Source organism: Lissotriton helveticus, chromosome 3_2 (assembly GCF_964261635.1).
Source record: "Lissotriton helveticus chromosome 3_2, aLisHel1.1, whole genome shotgun sequence".
Lineage (NCBI taxonomy): Eukaryota > Metazoa > Chordata > Amphibia > Caudata > Salamandridae > Lissotriton > Lissotriton helveticus.
The window spans coordinates 167,919,324-167,944,269 of NC_136062.1; the positions used below are offsets into that span (position 1 = coordinate 167,919,324).

The following is a 24,946-nucleotide window of genomic DNA, read 5'->3' on the forward strand; positions in this document are numbered from 1 at the left end:
TTATTATTATTTTTTTTTTACCCCGCGGGGCCCTTTTAAAACCTCCACATCAAACCTAAGAGGTCAAGGAGGATCTACTATGCCCCCTTATGGTCAGTTGCCCCTTCGCTTTGGCCTCCTCTTGTCTCTCGATCCTACCGAGAGACAAGATGGCGGCCGCTACGGACTGTTTGCAATGTTTACAGACGCCGGAGAACCAATCAGCTTCGCAAACCTCCGTTACGCGAAGTGGAGCGCTGTTACAGATATATATCTTTTTTTGAACGTTAATTTCTCAAAATCCACTGGAGCACATATATTGAGACCTAACAAAGGCACATCGGGCTACCAGTCCCTAATATTTTACCAAGTTTCGTGCAAATCCATTCAGCCGTTCGATTATTATTATTATTATTTTTTTTTTGCCCCGCGGGACCCTTTTAAAACCTCCACATCAAACCTAGAGGGTCAGCGAGGATCTACTATGCCCCCTTATGGTCATTTGCCCCTTCGCTTTGGCCTCCTCTTGTCTCTCGATCCTACCGAGAGACAAGATGGCGGCCGCTACGGACTGTTTGGAATGTTGACAGCCGCCGGAGAACCAATCAGCTTCGCTTCACAAAGCTCCGTTGCGCGAAAAGTACGCGAACTGGAGCGCTGCCCGGTCCGCTGTTACAGATATATATCTTTTTTTAAACGTTAATTTCTCAAAATCCACTGGAGCACGTATATTGAGACCTACAAAAGGCACATCGGGCTACCAGTCCCTACAATTTTGCCAAGTTTCGTGCAAATCTATTCAGCCGTTCGGGCTAAAAGTGAGGCCAACCGCCCTATGGAAAACTCAATGTTAAAAACACGTTTTGGGACCCCCCTTTTTTCTCGACCCCCCCTGGACGAACCCCCCCCCAATTTTCAGGGGCTGCTCAGAAACAAAATGTTCCATTTTCCTGAAAATTTCAGCCAATTCCGTCCACAAACGCCAAAGTTATTAGACATAGAATTTTCAAAAATCCCATAGAGAAAAAATCCTAACTATATATACCTACTGGCGACCGCCAGTAGGTAATATACATATATATATATATATATATATATATATATATATATATATATATATATATATGTTTATTTAAAAAATTGTACTCAAATGAAGAACAATCAATGTGAATCATATTGTACACATATATTCATCTTGGATTGACTGATTGACATGTGCAACTCAAGCAGGGAGATACCTAGAGTAGAAAAAACATAGGGCCTGGCTTACAAAAGTAACTAACACTTTTGAGTAATTTACACTTTTGAGTAAGCTTACTGCTTTTTGCTCATTCAAAAATCTAAGTGTAAAATTGCTTCATAAGTATAACTTAAATGTCTCTAACAAATGGAGTGGTTTGACGGTTGTTCACAAAAATAACTAACACTTTTGGGAAATTTACATGTGTCATTTATTCTTATACGTTTGAGTAACTTTACACTAACATTTGTGAATAGCCTAAAGAAGTAAATCTAAGCAAAAATGTAGGACTAAGTTACCTTCCTGAATCAGGCACATAGTGTTCATAACAATGTGATTATCTAAAAATTAGTCCTGGCTAGATTAAATGTGCTGTGGTCAATGGAACATGGAAAAATACACAAGAATATATTGATTATTTTTCTCTAAATTGCAGAGAATTTAGAATGTGCAACGTATACACAATCTATGTCAGCCAATGGATACAGCTGTTTGAGGGAATGTAATTTATGTAAGAGGAATTACTCTTACACACACTAATGAGAAATACATGATATCTGTTGTCACATTTTTGAGAGAGTGTATAATTTAGGTAACATCTTTCATCATCCATTACATTACCTGCATATTATGGATTTTATATCATTATGTTCTGAATTATGATATATCACATTTAAATTAATATATTTCGCACTATTTAATCAAAATACCAACTGCTTTGTTTTACATTAGTTTGTATTGCTTTCTATGAGTTTTTAGGAGGTTGACAAATACATTTCTTGTTTATTGTTGGTATACAAATAAGCAGTCTTGTGTAAATAAAATCATTGAACGGGCAATAGGGCACTTTCTGGTAATTGTTTATGTTAAGAGTATTAACAACAATTAAATATGTTTCTAAAAAGCGAGCACAGAGTGTGAAATGTAGAGTGGAATCTTCATGGCAGGTGACACTGGGTCAGGCAATACAGAATCATATCTCCAGTTCCAACCGAAGGCTACCGGGATGGGAGTTATCTAGCCTTCACTCACTTATTTATCAGTGTAGTCGGCCTCGTGAGACGAGAATAGTAGACCTTGCGCCTGCATTGAACATAAGCTCAGTTGTTCAAACAGATATGTGGGTGTCAATCATTTCTGAAATTCGAAATAAGTTTTATTTTCTGCAATGCTAGAATTAGATTAGAGCTCCGAAATACCAGAATGAGGTCAGAATTGGTACAGATTGATCACCGCATTCGTGTTCGAGCAGTTCTTTTTATATTATGCTTATGGTGAATGTTGCCATTTTATTTGTTTTCATGTTATGGGCCTCATTCTTCGGTCTATCTTTTTATGTGTGGAGTTCTCAGCCCTACTGCGGAGGCCTCACAGTCGTAAACGTACTATTAACTTGTAGTTTGTGAATAGAAAAAAATAGTAAACTTACCCAATAGCGTTAGTTTACATTTGTGAATCAGGCCCTTAAAATGCACCTCTTGTGTTCTAATGTCCTTGAGCTTGTAATTATTTAACCCCTTCAGCGCTCGTGACAAGGTCAGCTCGTCATGGGCGTTACCTGCGCTGCGCGTGTGACAAACTGACCTTGTCACGTAACGAGGGTTTTTGCGAATCGCTAGCGCGCATGCGGTTAATGAGAGCAATTTTGGGATTAAACTAACTATCTTTGTCTCATGGGATTGATCTTTACTGAAAACATATCGCTCATACATTGCTCAGTGGGTTGTGGAACCACTGCAGTTCAACTGATTCTCTGATTCAAGTTGTCACACTGACTATGGGCCTAATTACGATGGCGGAAGCCCCACCACCGACAGCATGTCGGTGGCGGGCCCTCAGGCATTGTACTGCAGTTTCCACTCGCCATTGTACAATGGCGGGCGGAAACGTGGTGGTCATAGCAGCCGCATTGCTCAGCCGTCGGGATTATGATATCCCTTTCCCCCGGTCGTTTTGCAGTGGTTAACCAGCCACAAAACAGGAGGAAATAGATTTGGGGGCACATAGCTGGCCCCCCTAATCCTTGCGTCTGGGGCAAGAGCACTGGGGGACCCCTTTGGCACCCCGTACATTTTCCTGCACCATATGGCAGGTACTGAATAGTGCCTGCCATGTAGTGCAGGGAAATGTTAAAGGTGCATTTTTAGCATTGCGGCCGATGCTGCAGCTAGCAGCACCTGCTGCAATGTTAAATATAGTAGATGCAACTGCTGTGGTGGCGGTCACATCTTAATTGCGTATGTGGGACCGTCACCTTATAGGCGGGCGTTCCCCATCCTCGAGATGGTGGCAGAGGGACAGAAGTCCATCCACCATCATCATAATCAGGCCCTAAAGTTGTTGGTGTCTGTAGGTCTAGAAAACTGACATCTGTGTTTCTTGAAAAATATACTCCCCATCCTACTGTCGTTTTTTTAATCCATGTAATCATGCAGTCTTATTCTAATCAGAATGGTAGATTAAGTATATAGTCCAAGTCCCCTTTAAAGCTAACTATAGATGATTTTTCTCTAGCGTTTTCGTTCCAGAGCAAAGTAAATGTATGGTACTGTGGCATATCAGTAGCGCTTTGTTGACCACCTTGATAAAACCTAGGCAAAGATTTACTGTGGTGCTCATTACCAGCACACTAGTAGATAAGGAGATGTAGCACAATGATTAAACCACCATCTCAGGAATAATTTAATCACCATACAACATGTTAGACGCAAATCTCTCCAAATAGTTGCTAATGGAATGCTAGATGGTACAAATGAATGAGGTCTCCAAAAAGGGCTTAATGTCTATTCAGTTTATTAACAGCATCTGGCAGGGCACTGTAGCCTATAATGAAGGCTTATAAAGCATTATGATTTTTTTTTTAATTGTGTTTGATTGCATGTGCTAAGTTCATGAATTAATTCATCCTTATTGGACTTGTCAAATATACACTTTCTAGAGAATTATAAAAAATGAATAGCTGGTAACTTGAACAACATTCAAGTTACAAACATCCTTTCAATTTTTAGGACACCCTAGAAACGTATATATGTATAGATTTAGTATATTTTATTTTTCTAAAAGCATACAGAATTACAAGTTGTTTCCTGAGACCCATATGTTAAGATAATTTGCCTTTGTCCTTGCTGGTTATCTTCTTTTTCCACAAAGTGCCAGAGTTTAGATAATTGTGTCTCATTTAATAGTTTTTTTTATGGCGTTTCCCTTTAACACAAGACTCACAGACCTGAAAAAGATATATATTATTGATGAAAAGAAGGTAAGATAAGTGTAAGGAGAAATCCGGCATGTACGTACAAGACTCCTTGAAAGCTGTCAAATATTATGGTAGTTAAAGTCTCAAAAAAGGAGATTTGAGGCTTAAAAACCAGAGACATATATTAACAGTACCTTCACCGGGGAGAAGTAAGAGCTAGAGGCCTATTTGTTTCAAGCCAGCGAGAGTTGTTCAGCTGCATTATGATAAAATGGAGAGAGAAAGGGCCTGTTTGATATGAATGTGTATAGTATTCCAGACTTTTGGCATATTGCCAGAGAAAGCTTTCTTGTGGGTGAAATGTTCCCTGAATCTGTTTTTTTTAATTCTGAGGTTTAAAATGTACTAAAGAGTTTGTGAGCTGGACATGTGTGTGGGGGTTCAGGTTGATGGTAATAGCCAGTCAGACAAGCTGTTGTGCAGGAGGATCAAGGTCCTCATGGTAGCCATCTTAGTGACGCCAGGAAGAGCTTGATGAAATAAGACTTGTTTGATTGTTATTAGGCATGCTGCTGCATCTGATGCTAGAAACATACAAAACAGTGATGGATGGAATGCTTGAATTAATCTCAGCCACTGGTAATCACTCGGGGTGCATCCCAATCCATCATTATTTTGCACAACATGCCACCTCAGTTTGGACCCAGCTATATGCAAATTAGTCTTGCCTCTGCTCCAATATGAACAGTCCAGCCCGAACTGCCATTCTAGATCCTACCTGAACCAAAACACAAGCAACCCAGGACCGGTTTCGCCTACAAATGAGCTCATCAGCTGGGTACAGCTTGGTTCCAGTGACATAGTGGGCACGGTACCCACGTCTGGGAATATCAGTCCCACTTGATTTTTAAGAATGTATTTATTTATGTTTTTCCCCTTTAATACAATTCATTAAATCGTATACAAGCATATATAAACAGCAGCAGTGAACATGGCAGTAAGGTGACATTTTCACTATCAAAGGAGGTAATATTAGCACAATGCTAACTCCGGTAACAGGATTACATTACAGGAATAGGGCTCGCCATTCACACGTGGTGTCACAGTATGGCTTACTAGTCATAGAGACTGAAAATTGTTGACTATCTGGAAGGTATGATTGAAGATGTAGATACAACTTAGTACAGAACGGGCCAGCATGTAGCCATGTAAATAAAGAGAAAATGTTCACTTGTTCCAATGTCAGAGCCTTCTTGTCTGTCTGGGTTATTATGAAGAAGATAAACTCTAAATGGGCCCCGTATATCTCTAGGTCTCAAGGCGGGTAGCCCAAAAAACACTCAGAATTTGTGTGTCTCATGCAACTGGTGTCTAAAAGGGGAATGGGAGAGTCAAGAATGGTTTCCCATTGTAGAACAGTTGTAAACGTTATAATGGACAAATACAGTATAATTCACAATCAGTTTCTCCAAGCACAGCAATCCACAATAAGGAAATATATTCAGTCCATCGTCTAGTTGTGTGAGGCCCAGACACTGCACGGAACGGTTGGGTTTATCCAGCATATCACACTGCCACATCTCGCCATATTGCCTGGCTGTACTACGCAGCCATTCCACACCGACCTTGTGCACTTCGTCTGTACATGAGGCCAGCAATTATGTAGATTAGTCAGAAGTTGGGGTTCAGGGGCTCTTCCAAGATAAGCCTGTCTGACTCGCCAACTGGTAAGTGAGTCAGCCTCAGGCTCTCCAGCAGCCCCTGTCTCGGTCGGGCTCCGAGGTCTGACCTCCTGAGTAGGCTGCGAGTAGGTAGATTGGCATGATTTGACACAGCTCTACACGTCCTACTCCCCCGCCTCCCAGTCCTGCATGTTCCAGCTCCTCTCACCAAATATTAAAATCGACTTTGGTCACGTAGCTCATCATCCCGCTGCTGAGAATGCTCTTTGCCAGATGAAACTCCGCTCTAGTCCGCCAACTTGGTTGCTTGAGTGGCCACACTCTCATGATGATATTGAATAATTACATTAAAAAGAATATCCCTAAAACTTCAATTTTATTTCAAATTAGATACCATTTGATAACTTATGCTGCAGATTTTAGATTCAAACCAATAAACAGCAAAACAGTCTTTGAAATGAATAACAAGTAAATGTGGTCACTAGTTGGTGTGAAATAGTACTGTATTCTAATGTTAATCAATCTTTATTTAATTCTGTTTGTACTAACAGTATACATAAATAGTGGTGCATTCTTTTACGATACTTAATAAAGTTGAAAACTAAAATCTTACCAGAATTACCCATTAGTGATCACAAACCAAAATATTGCCAATTTAATGTATCCATTTCTATTGTGAAAGGAATCAAGATACTATTCTTTCAAGGTCCACGGCAATTATTCTTTTAAGACAGAATCAATTCATTAATGGCACATACCAGCATCTAAACTGGGGGTATGTTATGTTCAATACTTATTGCTCTGTGTTCCACAGGGCAAAAAAACATTACAATCACTTCTACGTGTAGTACTAGAAAAATATAGCTAGCTGTCCACTTACATTTAGGATCAAATTTCTATACCGATAAAGGACTTATCTTAAGACTCCTACATACTGTAAAGGGAAAGACAGATGTCTCAAACTAATTTAAGCCCTAGTTTTTAGCAGCTCACTGGTTGTGGGGTGGTAATGCTAAGTGAATCATTCCAAATTATACATGACCAAAGCCAATTCCTAGGACATGTGTCACACAATAAATTTCAAATGCTTTACACAAGTTACTTCAAATAAGGTAGCTAAAACTATTGCACATCTAGATTTCCTCAAGGCTGTTTAAAGCTTTAGCACGTCAAATAGAGTGCAGTTTAAGGAATGATTTTAGTGAGAGTGTGGTTGACTAATCTGTGAGCTACAAGTCAAGAACTAAGCATACATTTTGTGGAGTTTGTCCAGTTTACCCCACTCTGATCTATTTTACTTGAGATACTGCACTAGATTACCAATGTTGCTGAGCCCCCATGACAAGGTACAATGCAGTACAGTGGGCCTCTTAATTCGAAACAAAACATCAGTGGAATATTTCCTACTAACTCTATCTACAAATTGTAGGCAACGCATAGGTGAGCAGTTACTAGACGCATTTCTTTGTCATGAAGTGCTTTCTATCTCCACTCCATGACAGTGTAACCCATCTCTTTACCTTCCACCCCTTCAGCAAACTCCTCCTTCCTTTCAGTGGCATGGCTCTGTTTCTTCTGTATTTTCTTGAAGTCTTTCTTTCGGGACTGAGCTACAGCCAGAGCGATGAAGAAAGTGACTACAGGGGTAGAAAATTAGAGAACATCAGGGGAGAACATCAGGGGGGAGTCACAAACAATTAAAACATGTAATCAAATGAAGAGAATTTAATGTTCTTTGATATTTCGCAGTAAAATATATATTCTGAAACTCGTAAACACTTAAATTCGAATGCTGGGGTCAATCCAAGGGCAGGATAAAAGCTAAGATCAACGCTGGGCCGCCACGTTCGTGTGCGGTGTCAGCTGGTGTCTACGATTGTCAACCAGCAGCCCACCTACACATCTGAGGGACAGAGATGAGGGAAAAGATAAGGGTATGAATAAAGATTTGGAAAAAAGGGTATGAATGACTAGTTGAGTGGAGGATGGACAAGCAATTCGAAGCTGTCCCATTTCTGGTGTAAAAAATGTGTGGTGTGCGGCACACCTGGTGATAAATATTGTAGACTGGGTATATCTTTGGTGTTTCTCAGTAATTGTAACTTTTGGGTGCCATACGGTACGCTACCTCTGACCTAGGGGAGTGAAAACGTGAAATAATGAAGGTTGCAGTGTCACCGCGATGACACTGTGCCAAATGGCACTCCTTGTGAGACGTGTTCTCACACGATATTTCTGATTGTAAAGATGCCAATCTTATAATAAAATGTATCCAACTTCATATGTGACATTTGTCCATAGTTCATTTATTCACATAATTGATACATTGTTGATTTCACAATGTGAGTTTTGTATGGTAATCCAATACGGGTGCATATGAACTTAAGTATCATTCCTTCAAACAAAGTGCGATCCATTACAATGCGTATATATCCCTATGCATTTTGGGACCTCGCCCTTCATCAGGGGATTGCATATGATCTGTGGGGTAAAAGAGAAAGTACTAGGTAAAGACCAGGTATGGTTGCCACACCACTTAACAGCACAAATGTAGAAAATGCTGTGGCTGGTGAAAAGGTGAAAAGGAGGCACACAAGTGTTGTGATGAAGACGTACGTGAAAAGAAGAATCAATGGGTGAAAAATTAAATAATGGGTGAAAAATTAAACAAGGAAGAACGGACTGTCCCGAATACGGTGCATGTAGTGCTTACTGTTTGTTGCAGATCAAAAATACGTGCAACAAGCAATTTGTTCAATCCCGTGAGGCATGCTGGAAAGTTTACCGCTAGTGTGACTAGAAGCAAAGGTGCTAAAAACTAAGCACGACCCGGTTATATGGACGGTCTGCTCACGTAACGACATACGCGCTAGTGAGTTATATTGTTCAAGGTACAGCGTGAGCAGTGGCAACGAGTCTTACCGCATTAATGTCTAGTATCGATTCCGCTCGAGTGAATGGTTTTAAGACACGTTTCAGGGTCTGAATGGCGTGTGTTGATCAGAGTGCCTGCCGGGTGGGTGTTTTAAGTGTGGCTAGAAAAGGGACAAAATGTCCATCAGCCATCTTACATTGAAAAACAAATTGCGAAATGCTGTGTGTTACGCAAAATGATGATGTTAATATATGATGTAAAATGCGTTTGGGTGAAGTGTACGAGGTTGCCACAATGTCAATAAAATAAGTGCGTGCGCCGAACTTTGTGAATTGGTTTGGTCTGAGCTAGTATGGTGAACAACAAAATAGGACTACGCGGTGGGGCGGCCATCTTAGGCGAGTATGTCTAAACTCGCGAGTCTACCTGAAAAGTAAATGCTAATGTGACTGTATGAAAAGGGAACTTACATCTCGTCTGATTTAAATTAAAAACTGAATGAAAGTGCACTAATGGATGTATGAAAGTGTGTGGCAAAGAAAACAGAAGAAGTGTCAGTGGAAGGTGAGACACGTGAAGAATGAGAGATGAAGTGATGAAAAATGAGGAAGACAACTGTAAGGTCTAGGCAGAGCATATATACATATTTACAGAAAACAACTATAGTCCATCCTGTCATTTAGTCCCTTTGGATGACAAGCATCCAGTTTCTTTATCCATATCATCTCGCGTTGTAGTAGTCTCTTTCTGTTGTCAGTCCCCTGTTTAACAGGGACAACCTCCAAGACCAAGAATCTTATTTGGCTGATGTTGTGTTTTTGATTGACATAATGTGCAACGAATGGCGATTTCATAACCTTGTTCCTGATTGTACTTTTGTGCTCTGTTAGGCGAGTCTTGATTTTCCTTTCGGTTTTTCCTACATATGGAAGACCACATGGACATTTTAGAAGATAGATCAAGTTCTTGGTGTCACACGTAGCATTGGTGAATAGTTTTATGGGTTTCCCAGATGTTGGATGGTTTAATGTATTGCCTTGAATGACGTTATTGCAGTGACTGCAGTTCAAACATGGTTTTGTACCTGAGAATCTGATAGTTGTTTCTTTTGGTTTGGTTTCCAATACGTCTTTGAGGTTCCTTGATCGTTGTTATGCAAAGAGGGGTTTGTGGTCAAAAATGCCCTTGAAATCTGGTTCATATTGTATCATTTCCCAATTTTTTAGGATGATTTTTTTAAGTTGGTGGCTTTTGGTAGAAAATTTAGATACAAATACTGATCTCTAAACACTTTTGTCTTTTTGACTGAGAGATAGAAGGTTACTGCGGTCGATGGCACACGCTCTTTCTATGGCTGAGTCCAACACAGTGTCGGGATATTTCCTCTCTTTGAATTTCGTGATCAGTTGCTGTTGGTTGTTTTGGTAGATACTCTCTTCCGATGAAATTCTTTTTACCCTAAGCAACTGGGAATAGGGTAAGTGTCTCTTCAGTGATGTGGGATGACAGCTGTCGAAATGTAAGGAATTGTTCCTATCTGTGGGTTTGATATATACATCAGTTACAATTTTGTTGTTTTGCCGATCACTAGTACATCCAAGAAAGGTAAGCGGTCAATGCTGGTTGCATGCGTAAATTGAATATGATCATCCAGGTTGTTAATAAAGGAAATTAATTCATTTACTTCTGTCGGTGCACCTAACCAAATGAGAAAAATTTCGTCAATTTAGCGCCAGAATTTTAAGATTTTGTCTTTCCATCTTGGGTTGTTTAGAATGTGGTCAACTTCTAGACGGTGCATGAACAAGTTCGCATAGCTGGGGGCTGCACAATTCCCATCTATACAATCAGAAATATCGTGTGCCATTTGGCACAGTGTCATCGCGGTGACACTGCAACCTTCACCATTTCTGGTGAAACCAGGTCTCTGGTCTTGGTTTTCCTTTATATTTTTGGGATTTGCAGTGTTGCATTTGTATCTATGCATGTGGCATTTTTTGAACAAAATGAAAGTCAACAATACTGTCAACTCGTGATTACAGGGGTAGCTAAGTCCTGAAAGTGGAAGTAGACCATTACTGTGCCATGCTGTACCATTCTTTACAGAGGTGTCACTTTCTTCATTAAATTCTAATTTCCAGTTATAATTGCAGATCTACGTGTTCAAAACAAAATATGAAAATAGAAAACACATGTTGGACATGGCCCTTCTTAGGGGGATTTCCCTAAAACTTTTAGCTTTTTGTTATCCTGGTTCTTGCCAACTCTCTTTCCCTGACCTTAGGAGTCTGGGTACTTCCCACTGTACTGCAGCGGGAAAGTGCACGCGCCCTTCCGGCACATGCAAGGATAGAGTGCTTACTTGATTAGTTTAGGTGTCGTATCTGTGAGTGCCTTGTTACAAGGTACACCACATACCCAGGGCAGGTTCGACACTGGCTAATAGGAGGATGCCGCACTAATTGTGGAACCCACCTGAATAGCCTGTCAAAAATATCTCATAACCCATCTTACTACATAGTTAACCCTGAGGGGCCGGTCACTACCACCAAACTGTGGCGGGGTAATGGTTGGGTAGGTACATCGGCGTAGGCACTGCCTGGGTAGGGATGAACCGCCATGTGAGTTTTCCCTACCTAGGGGGTAGGCTCTCCCTATGGGATACATCCAGGGCATAACAGATTCTCCTGTGAGGCCCTTAGGGCCTGGGGCACTTTCCCACTGAAAGTGCAATGTGAAAGTGGATGCGCTCTTCCTACACTGGTTAAGAGGTGGGGCTCACCTGAGGCTTCAAAAGCATCAGCCTTGGCTGGCTGGTTGGTGCGCACTCGCACCGATGATGTTTCAAGTGTGCGCACTTGCACCAATGGTGTATTTGAATAAGTGTCCAGCCTGCCATTGCAGGCTGGTGTGCACTCAGCACAGTGGGATTGCTAAACACAATTCCAGCCTGCCATTGCAGGGTAGAGTGCGCACCTGCACTGGTGGTGTCCTCAATGTGTGTCCAGCCTGTCATTGCAGGCTGGTGGGTGCCTTGCACCGATGGTGCTCCTAAATATGTGTTCAGCCTACCACTGCAGGCTGAAGCGCATAATAGAATTTACTCAGACTGGCATGTTAAAGTCACTGGTCATCCTGAGAGGACCTTTCAATTCCACCGAGTACCCCGAGGGTACGTCACAAAGTTTGAAGCGAGTAGTAGGTGAAAGACAGGGCAGGTAAACATGTGTGTCCCCTGCCCAGGCAATAAGGATTACCCATGATTGTTTTCACTACCTTTAGGGTTTTCTCTTCCCGTAGGCTAAAATGGCAAAATGATAGAAATCACTTCAGGCTACAATAGTGGGTTGCAGTTGAGCAACCTCATGATGTTTCCTATCATTAGATTTGCAGCAACTGCCCCTCGCCAGTGGTAAACGTTGTTGAAATACGCGTAGAAATGCCACTACTAGAAAGTTTGGGCTGGACTGTTCCCACGAGGCACAGGGTCAGACTGATTTGCATATAGCCATGTCTGAAATGGGGTGGCTGAGTGGGCTAAAGAATGGTGATGGATTAAACCCAGATCAGTTGACTGGGGGTGAGTGTTTGATTTGCTGAAACGCTCCGTCCATCATCCCCTTTTGTATCGCTTTGTTCGCCCTAAGTGTGGCAGGGTATGCTCAGACGTGAGTCCCTTGCTCACTTGGCCACTGGATTCAAGATAGCCTGGCTGATGAGGATTATGAATCCGAAACCGGTCCCAGGATGCTTGTTTCCGGTCCATGGAAGACATGGCTTGGCAGTTCGGGCTGGACTGTTCCCACGAGGCACAGGGTCAGACTGATTTGCATATAGCCATGTCTGAAATGGGGTGGCTGAGTGGGCTAAAGAATGGTGATGGATTAAACCCAGATCAGTTGACTGGGGGTGAGTGTTTGATTTGCTCAAACGCTCCGTCCATCATCCCCTTTTGTATCGCTTTGTTCGCCCTAAGTGTGGCAGGGTATGCTCAGACGTGAGTCCCTTGCTCACTTGGCCACTGGATTCAAGATAGCCTGGCTGATGAGGATTATGAATCCGAAACCGGTCCCAGGATGCTTGTTTCCGGTCCATGGAAGACATGGCTTGGCAGTTCGGGCTGGACTGTTCCCACGAGGCACAGGGTCAGACTGATTTGCATATAGCCATGTCTGAAATGGGGTGGCTGAGTGGGCTAAAGAATGGTGATGGATTAAACCCAGATCAGTTGACTGGGGGGTGAGTGTTTGATTTGCTCAAACGCTCCGTCCATCATCCCCTTTTGTATCGCTTTGTTCGCCCTAAGTGTGGCAGGGTATGCTCAGACGTGAGTCCCTTGCTCACTTGGCCACTGGATTCAAGATAGCCTGGCTGATGAGGATTATGAATCCGAAACCGGTCCCAGGATGCTTGTTTCCGGTCCATGGAAGACATGGCTTGGCAGTTCGGGCTGGACTGTTCCCACGAGGCACAGGGTCAGACTGATTTGCATATAGCCATGTCTGAAATGGGGTGGCTGAGTGGGCTAAAGAATGGTGATGGATTAAACCCAGATCAGTTGACTGGGGGTGAGTGTTTGATTTGCTCAAACGCTCCATCCATCATCCCCTTTTGTATCGCTTTGTTCGCCCTAAGTGTGGCAGGGTATGCTCAGACGTGAGTCCCTTGCTCACTTGGCCACTGGATTCAAGATAGCCTGGCTGATGAGGATTATGAATCCGAAACCGGTACCAGGATGCTTGTTTCCGGTCCATGGAAGACATGGCTTGGCAGTTCGGGCTGGACTGTTCCCACGAGGCACAGGGTCAGACTGATTTGCATATAGCCATGTCTGAAATGGGGTGGCTGAGTGGGCTAAAGAATGGTGATGGATTAAACCCAGATCAGTTGACTGGGGGTGAGTGTTTGATTTGCTCAAATGCTCCGTCCATCATCCCCTTTTGTATCGCTTTGTTCGCCCTAAGTGTGGCAGGGTATGCTCAGACGTGAGTCCCTTGCTCACTTGGCCACTCGATTCAAGATAGCCTGGCTGATGAGGATTATGAATCCGAAACCGGTCCCAGGATGCTTGTTTCCGGTCCATGGAAGACATGGCTTGGCAGTTCGGGCTGGACTGTTCCCACGAGGCACAGGGTCAGACTGATTTGCATATAGCCATGTATGAAATGGGGTGGCTGAGTGGGCTAAAGAATGGTGATGGATTAAACCCAGATCAGTTGACTGGGGGTGAGTGTTTGATTTGCTCAAACGCTCCGTCCATCATCCCCTTTTGTATCACTACTAGAAAGTGGGCATTTCTGTTATCTAAAAATCAGTGTGTGTCTTGATGCTTGGCTCCAGTCCACACTGGCGGTTGGGGGAGCAGATCTGGGCAATCTCCAGCAACAGCTTTAAATCGCGGAGCATGCAGAGAGAGCGACAAACCTCTGTGATCTGCGGGCCGGCTGTAAAAATTGGAGGAAGAGGTTTTGACACTTGCCACTGGAGCCAGATCATGGCCCCACTAAAGATAACGTCCTCATGGCAGACAGGGCTGAAATTAGTGGAGACATCTGTGGTGCTTTGGGAGGCTCTTTGAACTGCCCCAACTTCAAAGCACACTCGGGTATACCTCAACACGGGGTGGGGTGGGGATGAGGGACCGGAGAACCTGGAACTATGTGGTGCACATTGCCAGAGGACTCTGTTGTGTACATGGAGGATTACTGCAATTGAAAGGGTCCGTGTGCCTTTCATGAATTGTAACAGGCCTGAGTCTACTAGCTGCTGCTGTGTGACACCCTGAAGTGCGCTCTTCAAGGACTTGTTGAGCTTTCTACAAGTGCTTTCAAAGGTCTCGGGGACATCAAATATCTCCTAAGAAGTACCCACACCATCTACATGGAACACCTGAAGCGCAGTGCCCTCTCAGGTGCCATGGTGATTCCTCACAGTGCATCATACCATGTATTGTTACTTCATATGAAGTCATTCCCTGTGATAGCGACAACACTTTCAGAGACATGCTATTCACTATCCCCGCATCCCAAGATCCTGCCCTCTGTCAGCAATGTCTATACAATCCTCTTCAGCAGTCCTACTAGACTTGCAAAAGTACCACACGGTAAAACCCATAGTGTTTTTATAAGAAAAACTGACAAAGTTAAGATCCCTTCTAACCTAGAGGCAGAGAGCAGAGGGCAACAATGAGGATTCCATATTTGATCCAGCATCCCTTGAAGTAGTCGGTGACAGTGAGTGGCACACAGCTGGGGAGATGCTCCTCTGTGATCTGCTGTGGCTGAGGACAGGGATCACCTGCAGAGAAGGGAGGCAGAAAGAAAATCACATTAGAGCTGTTTTGAAATTAAAGTTACCGGAGATCAATATTTTACATTGATTTAAAAAGTATTTTATAATAACGCCCCCATGAGTTGCCATTTTGTTTAACCATTTATTTAGAATATACGTTACTATTTTTTGTACTTTGGAATAGCTCTGCAAATTAGTAAGTAGAATGAAGGGCTTGAATCTCAAAAAATGAGTGAAACTTGCGCGTGCATTGCAATATGCGTATGATCTGCATAGATAAACATATTTTTATTGACACTCATTTGAGAGTGAAAACTATGACTTTAGTAGGTCGTCTAGCCTACATCTGCAAGCTCCAAACCCATGACCGTGGACTGCCTGCAAAGCAGGCAACCTGCAGATGCAGTGCTTTGGTTTAGCCTGAATGTTCAATTAAGCATTTTTTTTATTTCACGAATAAAAGTATTTCCAAGTAAAGCAAGTCATTGCACATGTCCTTGATTTATGTTTGTTTGCTGCATATTTACAACCTCAGCTATAGCGTTTTACTATAGGCAATTGATCAACATTTCAAAAAAGATACTTCAAATGTTTGTGAATACTGAAATAATTGTGACTTTGGGCGTCATTAGGATGGTGGTTAGACCAAACTTCGGGCACAGGACCATCCGACAAGGAGTCGGCGGTTCAAACAGCCCAATTACGATGCAACCATCATGGCGGTGGTCGTAAAATGCGGTTTACCATTGCAGCTTGAGCAGCCGCCCAGGAAAAGGGCCACTGCACAAGCCGCAAAGGTAAAGAGCAGTTTTCAAACATTCATACCCAGTGTGCCAGGCACCATGTGGTGCCTGGCATATGGTGCATTGATGTTTGTGAGTGCATTACAGGTGCCCCCAGAGACACTCTTGGAAAGCAGGTATATAGTAGTGGTAAATATGCATTTACCACTAGCAATAACACCACTAACACAATATAGGGCTCACAATAGTCTTAGAAAATGATTCCCATGCTCAACCCTTTGATTGGCATGAAAAATCCATTAAGCCTGTCTGAATTTATCATTTATGATCGCAGATGACACTTTTTATAAAAGGAAACAGTTTTGAGAACAGCCCTAAGAAGTCTAATTTGCCAAACTTCCATACATAATTTGCCGTTGCCATTGAAGAAGGGTCAAGAGACTTGAAACGCGCCTGGCAGTGAATGACAGTAATATTCTATGACGTCTTTTACATCTGTGTGCAGCCTTCGTGATTAAATAAAGAAGGAATCAAACCTACCTGGTGTGGCTCTTCCATAAGGGGCAACTCTTGTTGGTTTGAATTAAAGTGGCCAGTTCCGGTCACGGAAGAATCCCCGCTGTGAGCGCAGCGTTCCCGAGGTGAGGCCAACCTGACATCACCATAAAGGGAGGTAGTCTTCTTCACAAAGGGGCAAAACTGCAGCATGATTATTTTTAAAGATTGAACATCACCCCACTGTGGTTCTAATGTGACTTTTATCGTTTGCACCACAGGACGGACTCACTTGAGGTTATTGTGTGCAACTACGAAAACCAGAAATCCTGAGAAGTGGTCAGGCCCACTGGGGCAGTTTGAGTGAATATAATGCAGCTGCACTTTACCGGTCCTACGGTACATATTTTGCCGTTGCCATTGAAGAAGGGTAAAGAGACTTGAAACACGTCTGACAGTGAATGGCCGTAATATTCTGATGACGTCTTTTACATCTGTGTGCTGCCTTCGTGATTAAATAAAGAAAGAATGCAACCTACCTCGTGTAGCTCTTCCATAAGGGCCAACTCTTGCTGGTTTACATATATATATATATATATGTATATATATATATATATATATATATATATATATATATATTACCTACTGGCGATAGCCAGTAGGTATATATAGTTAGGACCTAGTTTCCATAGGAAATCCACAACATTCTATTGGGAATAACTTTGGCGTAGATTGAGGAAATTGCGTGAAATTTTCCAAAATTTTGGCCAGCTCAGTTCTGCTCCTTCCTTGAAAGTTTTAGGGGGATTCATCAAGCAGGGTCCGGGAAAAAAGGGGGGTCCCAAAACGTGTTTCCCCATGTTAATTTCCATAGGACGTTCAGACACGGCTACAGCCCGAACCGCTGAATGGAATTACACCAAACTTTGCAAAATTGTAGGGACTGGTACGCAGAAGTGCCTTTTCTATATTTGGTGAAAATTGCTCCAGTGGTTTTAATGAAAATTAAGTTCAAAAACACATATATATCTATATAAGCTTACTGTAAGCTTACTGTACTCTGTACCTTCCCGAGTACGAGCTGCATTCTGATTGGCTGCCAATGTCTGTCAACACTCCAAAACAGAATTTGTTGGCAGCCATCTTGTACCTCGGTAGACTGAGGCACAGGAAAGCAGAAAAGCAAACGTGTAGAACTCAAAAAGCGGGCAGGGTAGAAGAACCCTGACCCCCTAGGCCTGCTCAGGGTGTCCCACAGGGACCCCCCAGGCCCCCAAAAAATTTAAAAAATCGCGGGGTACGCGAGAAATCTGATTGGCTGTCAGCACTTCATCCAAGAAGTGTTGGCAGCCATCTTTGGACCAATATACATGATAGCACCTCATTAAAAAGCATTGTGGTTAATAGAGGGTTTTAGGACTTTAGTTACATTATAACTCATTTGTTGATGGTACCATACTCATTTTAGGAATTGTGGTGTGTTCTAAAGCGATTTTACCATGTGAAAAAGCCTTCTGCTGGGATATCATGAATCATGTTTGAAAGAAAACTATTATCTCATGCTTTTCCCACAGTGGTTTGGAAGGGGATCTATAAGCTAAACTGATAGCATATTTTCTGTAAATTCACATTATCTTTCTCAGTCATATGAGAATGAAGTCTGACATTCTCAGTAAAACATGTACATCCAACAAGGACAGAGACTGTCAGTTGATTCCTTTGTGTTCTACTGCAGCCTCCTAGAGTGTTCTAAAGAACAACTAGAGCGCTAACAGGCCTACTTATTACAAAGGTATGGCACACCTGAAGCCATCTTGATTGGAATAAAGTGGTAACTCTTAAAACATTTAATTTAAAAAGGAACAACATGAGGGGGTATATTTTGCCATAGAAAGTATGATTAGTGCTTCAGAAAGAAAAATTAGGGCACATTTTGAGTGACTTCTCAAATCCTCTTCTATTTCATTAAAAAATTCTGACATGTAGTCTCCCAAGATGGCCACCAGAGACAAAAGAGCCCCAATGTAGCCCAAATATCACCCAGATGTAGCCCAAGTATAGCCCAATGACAGAATGTCCCAGAGTGTTCTAAAGAACAACTAGAGCGCTAACAGTCTTACTTATGACAAAAGTATGGCACACCATAAACCATCTTGATTGGAATGAAGTGGTAAGTCTGAACACATTTAATTTAAAAAGGAACAACATGAGGGGGTTCATTTTGCCATAGAAAGTATGATTAGTGCTTCAGAAAGAAAAATTAGGGCACATTTTGAGTGACTTCTCAAATCCTCTTCTATTTCATTAAAGAAATTCTGACATGCAGACTGAAACATGCACTTTGAATACCAGCAGCAGACTTCCCTAGTGAGCAGTAGCTTTACTACAGTGATCTAATGAGCAACTAGAGTGGTAACATTCAGAATTCATGGCAAATGTGTGACACATCTGAATGCCTTCTTGAAGGAACCAAAGTAAACAAGCATTTAAAATGCAATAGATCTTGCCCTTGTTTAAGTTAAAGCCATTCTGTTTGTAATGAGGTGGCTTTTTAGCTTTGCTTTTATTAGTGTTTTTAAAAATTTCATGTAAATAACATGCATAAGTATGCATATATGTATATGTATGCATGCATTTATATTTGTATTTATATAGATATGCAGATTATATATGTTTATATATGTATGTGTATATATATATATATATATATATATATATATATATAGATATATATTATTAATTCCTGTTGCCTTCTGCTTAAGGACGCCACTCCACAAGAAATAAGTTTACAAAACCCTTTATTCCTGAAACAGCTCAGCTCTCCAATAATTATTAACATCCCTGACGCGTTTCAAAGCACCTTGCTTTTTTTTCAAAGGGAACACACAAACTGTCAGCCACAGATCTGCGCAGCACATTTTCCAGCCTTAAATGCATTTCTTTCATCAATTAACCTCTCTAGAGGCCTCGCATTCTCAGGTGAGTAAATTCACATGCATCCTGGGACTGGAATTCTTTATGCTGTGCCAAATTCTCCCCCACCAGTGGGGTCCGTGTTTTGCTTGCAGTTACAATTTTAAAACAGTGTTAGTTTTTCGTTTTATAGAGCCGGTTCAGGAATAAAGGGTGTTGTAAACTTATTTCTCGTGGAGTGGCGTCCTTAAGCAGAAGGAAACAGGAATTAATTTTCTCACACGGCAGCCTCGCCGTGAAGGATTGCACCACCATTAAAAGGAATATGGGTCTGCAAGGTTGGAACTGTGCTTAACCTGTCTGCAAAACAAGAAATGGAATAATGTGAACCGGCATGACTTTCTGAGGCCCACTGGAGGGCTTGAACATAAAACGAAAAACTAACACTGTTTTAAAATTGTAACTGCAAGCAAAACACGGACCCCACTGGTGGGGGAGAATTTGGCACAGCATAAAGACTTCCAGTGCATGTGAATTTACTCACCTGAGAATGTGAGGCCTCTAGAGAGGTTAATTTATGAAAGAAATGCATTTAAGGCTGGAAAATGTGCTGCGCAGATCTGTGGCTGACAGTTTGTGTTTTCCCTTTGAAAAAGAAGCAAGGTGCTTTGAAATGCGTCAGGGATGTTAATTAATTATTGGAGAGCTGAGCCGGTTCAGGAATAAAGGGTTTTGTAATGTCATCAGTTATGTCACTGACCATGTCATGAATGATGTAATATGTGACATCATCAGCAGTGGATTGCGGGTGCGTGAAATATAGTTAGTACAACTAACTATATAGGAGCAATTTCAATGGTTTTGTATGAGTGAAATGTCCAGCCAAATATAACACCCCTAAAACTTATAGTTTTTTGAGTGAATTTTAAAGTTTTTTTAAATGCTAATTCCTAACTATATAAGGCCTGAAACCTATGTTTTTTTCAGTGAATATATATATATATATATATATATATATATATATATATATATATATATATATATATATATATATATATATATATATTCACTGAAAAAACCATAGGTTATAGACCATATATAGTTAGGAATTAGCATTTAAAAAACCTTATTTTACTCACACAAAACCATTGAAATTCCATATATAGTTAGTTGCACTAACTATATATTGCGCACCCGCAATCCACTGCTGATGATGTCACATATTACATCATTCATGACATGGTCAGTGACATCACTGATGACAACATCCAGTGACTATGTTTCTGTAAAGTTAAAATATGTCTTACATATTGAAGAATGAGTGGATGTATAAGTGTCTGGACGAAGGATTTAGTAGGTGCATGACTGAATGTATGAGTGAGTGATTAAATGTGTCTCACTGAGTGCATGGGTTAGTGACTAAACTGTCTTAATTTGTGCATCATTATGTCTGTTGTTCTGTAAACTGCTGCATGTGTTGATCAGTAGCTATATGAGTAACTATATGGGTTATTGATTGATTGCCCAAGTATTTGCATGGGAGACTGAGTGTGTGTGTGGCTGGATGGGAGGTGTGTGACTCTGTACAGATCAATGTGTACTTGTATCAATGATTGTATAAGAGAGTAAGTATGTGTTAGTATATGGTTGAAAACGTAAGGTGCTCTATGTTTAACTGTATAGAGTAGAAAATGGAAGTGTGATTGATTCTTTACAGGACTGACTAGGTGTGTGAGTAACTCCATGGATGAGTGGCAGAGTGTGAGTGTCTGTATAGGTGTATGAGTGCATATGATTGTGTTGTAAACATGAGTGATTGTATGTATGAATGATTGTATGGGTGAATGAGTGAATGTGTGTGTAGACGTAGGAATCAGTGAGTACGTATGTAGTAACTAGTATTGGTGTGTCAATGGTTTCAAAAATTATACTCTGTTTTTAACACTGGGTGAAACAGAGGTTATATTAAAATGTGAGGAGATGCATTGTATTGTCACATGAATGATATCATCAGTGATGTGGTCATTGATGTCAAATGAGATGTCATCAGTGATGTCATTTGAGATGTCATCAGTGATGTCATCAGTGATGTCACTGACCATGTCATGAATGATGTAATATGTGACATCATCAGCAGTGGATTGCGGGTGCGCAATATATAGTTAGTGCAACTAACTATATATGGAATTTCAATGGTTTTGTGTGAGTAAAATAAGGTTTTTTAAATGCTAATTCCTAACTATATATGGTCTATAACCTATGGTTTTTTCAGTGAATTTTCAAGGTTTTGTAAATGCTAATTCCTAACTATATATGGTCTATAACCTATGGTTTTTTCAGTGAATTTCAATGGTTTTTTAATAGCAAATATCATAAGCTGTCGAATGTCAAGTACGTGGTAAGAATTTTTTTTTTCGTGTTTATGCACACTGATCTGCTTTGATTGCTGCCCCCCACCCCTCATTTCTATTAGGAGTACTCTCTCTTTGCAGATAGTGAAGGGTAGTTAACGCAGCCCTTTCCCCCTTTGTAATCCGTCGTGCCTGCTTCTCTCTCCATTTGATTGATTGTTCTCTTTGGTTCATTCTCTATTTACAAACAAGCACAGAGTCGCAATACTCTGTTTAGTCTTTGCAGATAGCGAAAAATCGTGTAAAAAAACAAAAGGAATCGAGCAAAATCAGTAGGCCACTAATGGGATCTCTTTTTGACCTCGCTAAAATAGAAACATTAGGAACAACCTGTTGAAAATAGCAATGCGTATGTACATAAGCGGCGTTCATTTGTGTTCACAGTACCCCTTGTTGATTGTTTCAATCGAGCATTGAATTGTTCGATGTTAATTCTCTTAAGGATCTTCTCTACCTGCAAACGAGGAAGAATAGGAATATTCTCTCTCCCTTTGCAGATAGTGAAGGGTAGGTAACGCAAGCCTTTAACACGTCGTACCTATTTCATTCCTCATTGATTGATTGATTGTCCGAACATTGACTGTTTGGGAATTAGTTCTTTTTGGAGGTATTCCCTGTTTGCAAATAAACGTAGGAAAATCTTTGCAAGTAGTGAAAGGGTACGTAATGCGGACCTTTCTCCCCCGTTGTAATCTATCATGCCTATCCCCACTGATTGATGCACCTGTTTCACCCGGACCATTTACTAGACATACGTCATCTGGCCCGACCAGAGAGCACCCCTAGTGAAAAGGACATATGCAATAATAACGAAGTGATCACTGTATCCTGTTAACAGAAACTTTAGCATGAAACAACCTGGAAAGAAAAGAATAGGAAAACGAAAATCAGTAGGCCACTGATGAACATGAACTTTTATTAAACAACGAACAAAGAAACGATAACATAACGTAATGATAAAACCTATTAATGTCCTAGAAACAAGAAAACGTTAAAATATGCCAGTGGTGAGAGACCAGAAAAACAGTAAGAGAAACCAAATCACCCCTCGCTGTCCCACCGCCTGCCACGCCAAAAAAATCGATAGACTAGGGAAAATGCAAGTCAGTAGAACATCCGCCCCCACTCTGGAAACTTCCAAGGTGGGGCAGAGTTCCGGCTACGCCCAGCCGGGAGCAGCCCATATAAGGCAGGTCCTGCTGCCACGCCTCGGCCAGGAGATCCTAACGTAGGGTGTAGCCGGAGGAGAGGCCGAGACCAACGGGACCCGGCCAGGGGATTGCCTTTACAACGCTGAACAGTTGCAGGGGGGGGGGAATGTCTCCTCGACCCTCCCCTCTCTCTCCCAGTCCGGCCGCGGTGGCCCTTGAGAGTTGCAGGTAGTCCCGCCACATGCTCTTCCGGTCCGGCCACCAACGGTCGGGGGGCCGAGGCCGACGGAATCCGGCTGCAGCCGATAAACCAAGAAACCCGTTCATGGGGCCAGAGCCAGGGGCGTCCGGCCGACATCCACCGGAAGCCCGGCCCGAAGACGGACGGGACACTTCTTTCTTTTATAATGGCTGCGACAACACTGGGGGGGGATGTCTTGCACATGCCTCCGACCCCCCCCTCGTCCTCATCGCCTGGTCCGGCCATAACAAATCTCAAGCGAGACGCCGTGGGGTGCACTGGGAGGGAGAGACGGTGCGAACAGGCCTCTCCCGCCTCCCCAGTGTAGGCTTCCCAGCTGCACCCTCAGCGGTCCAGGCGCCCGGAAAAGAGTTCTTCCACTGTGGCCATGCTGCAACGTCTCGCCCGGCAGGGTGGAGCCCGTCCGTTCATTTGACCCCGCGATCGCCAGTAGCTACCGAACTCTCAAAATGGCGGTCGACCTGGCAAGAGCGGGCCCAGCATAAAGAAATGGCCCGGTCACTGGTTGACTCCACCACCGTAGTCCTCCACGACCTTGAAGATTCTAGAGGAGCCGCGGGAGTCTCCCACCCCCGATGGGGAATGACTGCCATGATCACCCGTGGAGTGACGAAACTGTATCCGCGGGACGTCGGCGCCAGCCTCACTTTGAATTACTAGAATCCTGCAGACCTCACTTCCGGTGAAAGCACAGTGTGACCCGGTAGGAAAAATTGTTGCACCCCCTCCCCTTTTTGACTGATAGTTCAAACCACCGATCCTTTCCTTTGCCCTTTTAACGGAACTTTGGACTGCCTCCCCCTCTTTTACATTTTCTAGAGAAAACAAAACATTAACCACTACATTAGCATAGCAGTTGACACCAGAACTGTTTTCAAATTGAAAACCAACAACATCTTCAACAGAATCCTTTTTGTTTCTGCTGTGACCCTGCTCCAGCACAGGCATTGTCCCCAGCAGTAATTCTGCAATGCCGGTAAGAATAGCTGTGGTGCCTACTGGACTCACTCACCCCCGCGGCGCCCCACGCCGTTATTTGCTGGGCGGCAACTTGCTAGACATCACCTTCGTGACATCCAGATTTCAGCGCGTTCTGCTGCCTTGGAACTATTCGCACAACAGACCGCTACTGACAAGAATATTTCATTATTGGTGCTGTCAATTTCAATAAATCTATTGGATAATTCAAAATAAATTGCCACGGTCTCTTCGTTGTTTAAATGTTTTTACTGTTTTTGTTTTGTTGTATATATTTATATGTTATTAAAGTTTTATATTCCTACTACTTTGTTGGAGTGCTATATATTTTTTATGTGACACATAATTGTAAAAACTTTGATGTACAAAGAGTCATTCCTGGAATCTTCCGCTTCAGGCTCGGTCCCCTCCCCAATCACAATACAGGATAGTTTTCAGATAGTAGGAACACGTGTGGTGTGACGGATCTCATCGGGTGTGGGCCTTGATCTACTATAACTCCTTTGAAGAGGGGTGATTCTTTACAGCTGGGGCCATAAACTACATCTGCAGGGCTAGCTGATAGCCTGGACAATCGGACACAGAGGAAGAGGAGTGTCACAGGGTGCGGTAGTGAATAGGGCGAAAGGGAGGTGTCGGGCGGGCACAGTGTGATTCTCAGGGAAGAGCAGCGCAGATGGGGGGAGGTTTATTGCCCATGCATAAGACAGAGAGCGGGGGTGACCAGTGC

At 42.3% G+C, this 24,946-nt stretch overlaps 1 protein-coding gene across 2 annotated transcripts in view; it reads right to left on the minus strand.

Annotated features, from left to right (window-relative positions):
• The window catches only part of LOC144826531 (dual oxidase 1-like), a 1,074,750-nt gene that overhangs the window by 384,280 nt on the left and 665,524 nt on the right, over positions 1 to 24,946 (minus strand). For both annotated transcript variants that reach the window (XM_078684961.1, XM_078684960.1), the window contains 2 exons: positions 15,132 to 15,269; positions 7,618 to 7,734 (listed from right to left, as the gene is read on the minus strand). In XM_078684961.1, coding sequence (XP_078541087.1) covers positions 7,618 to 7,734; positions 15,132 to 15,269 — 255 coding nt within the window. The remainder of the gene's footprint in view (positions 1 to 7,617; positions 7,735 to 15,131; positions 15,270 to 24,946) is intronic.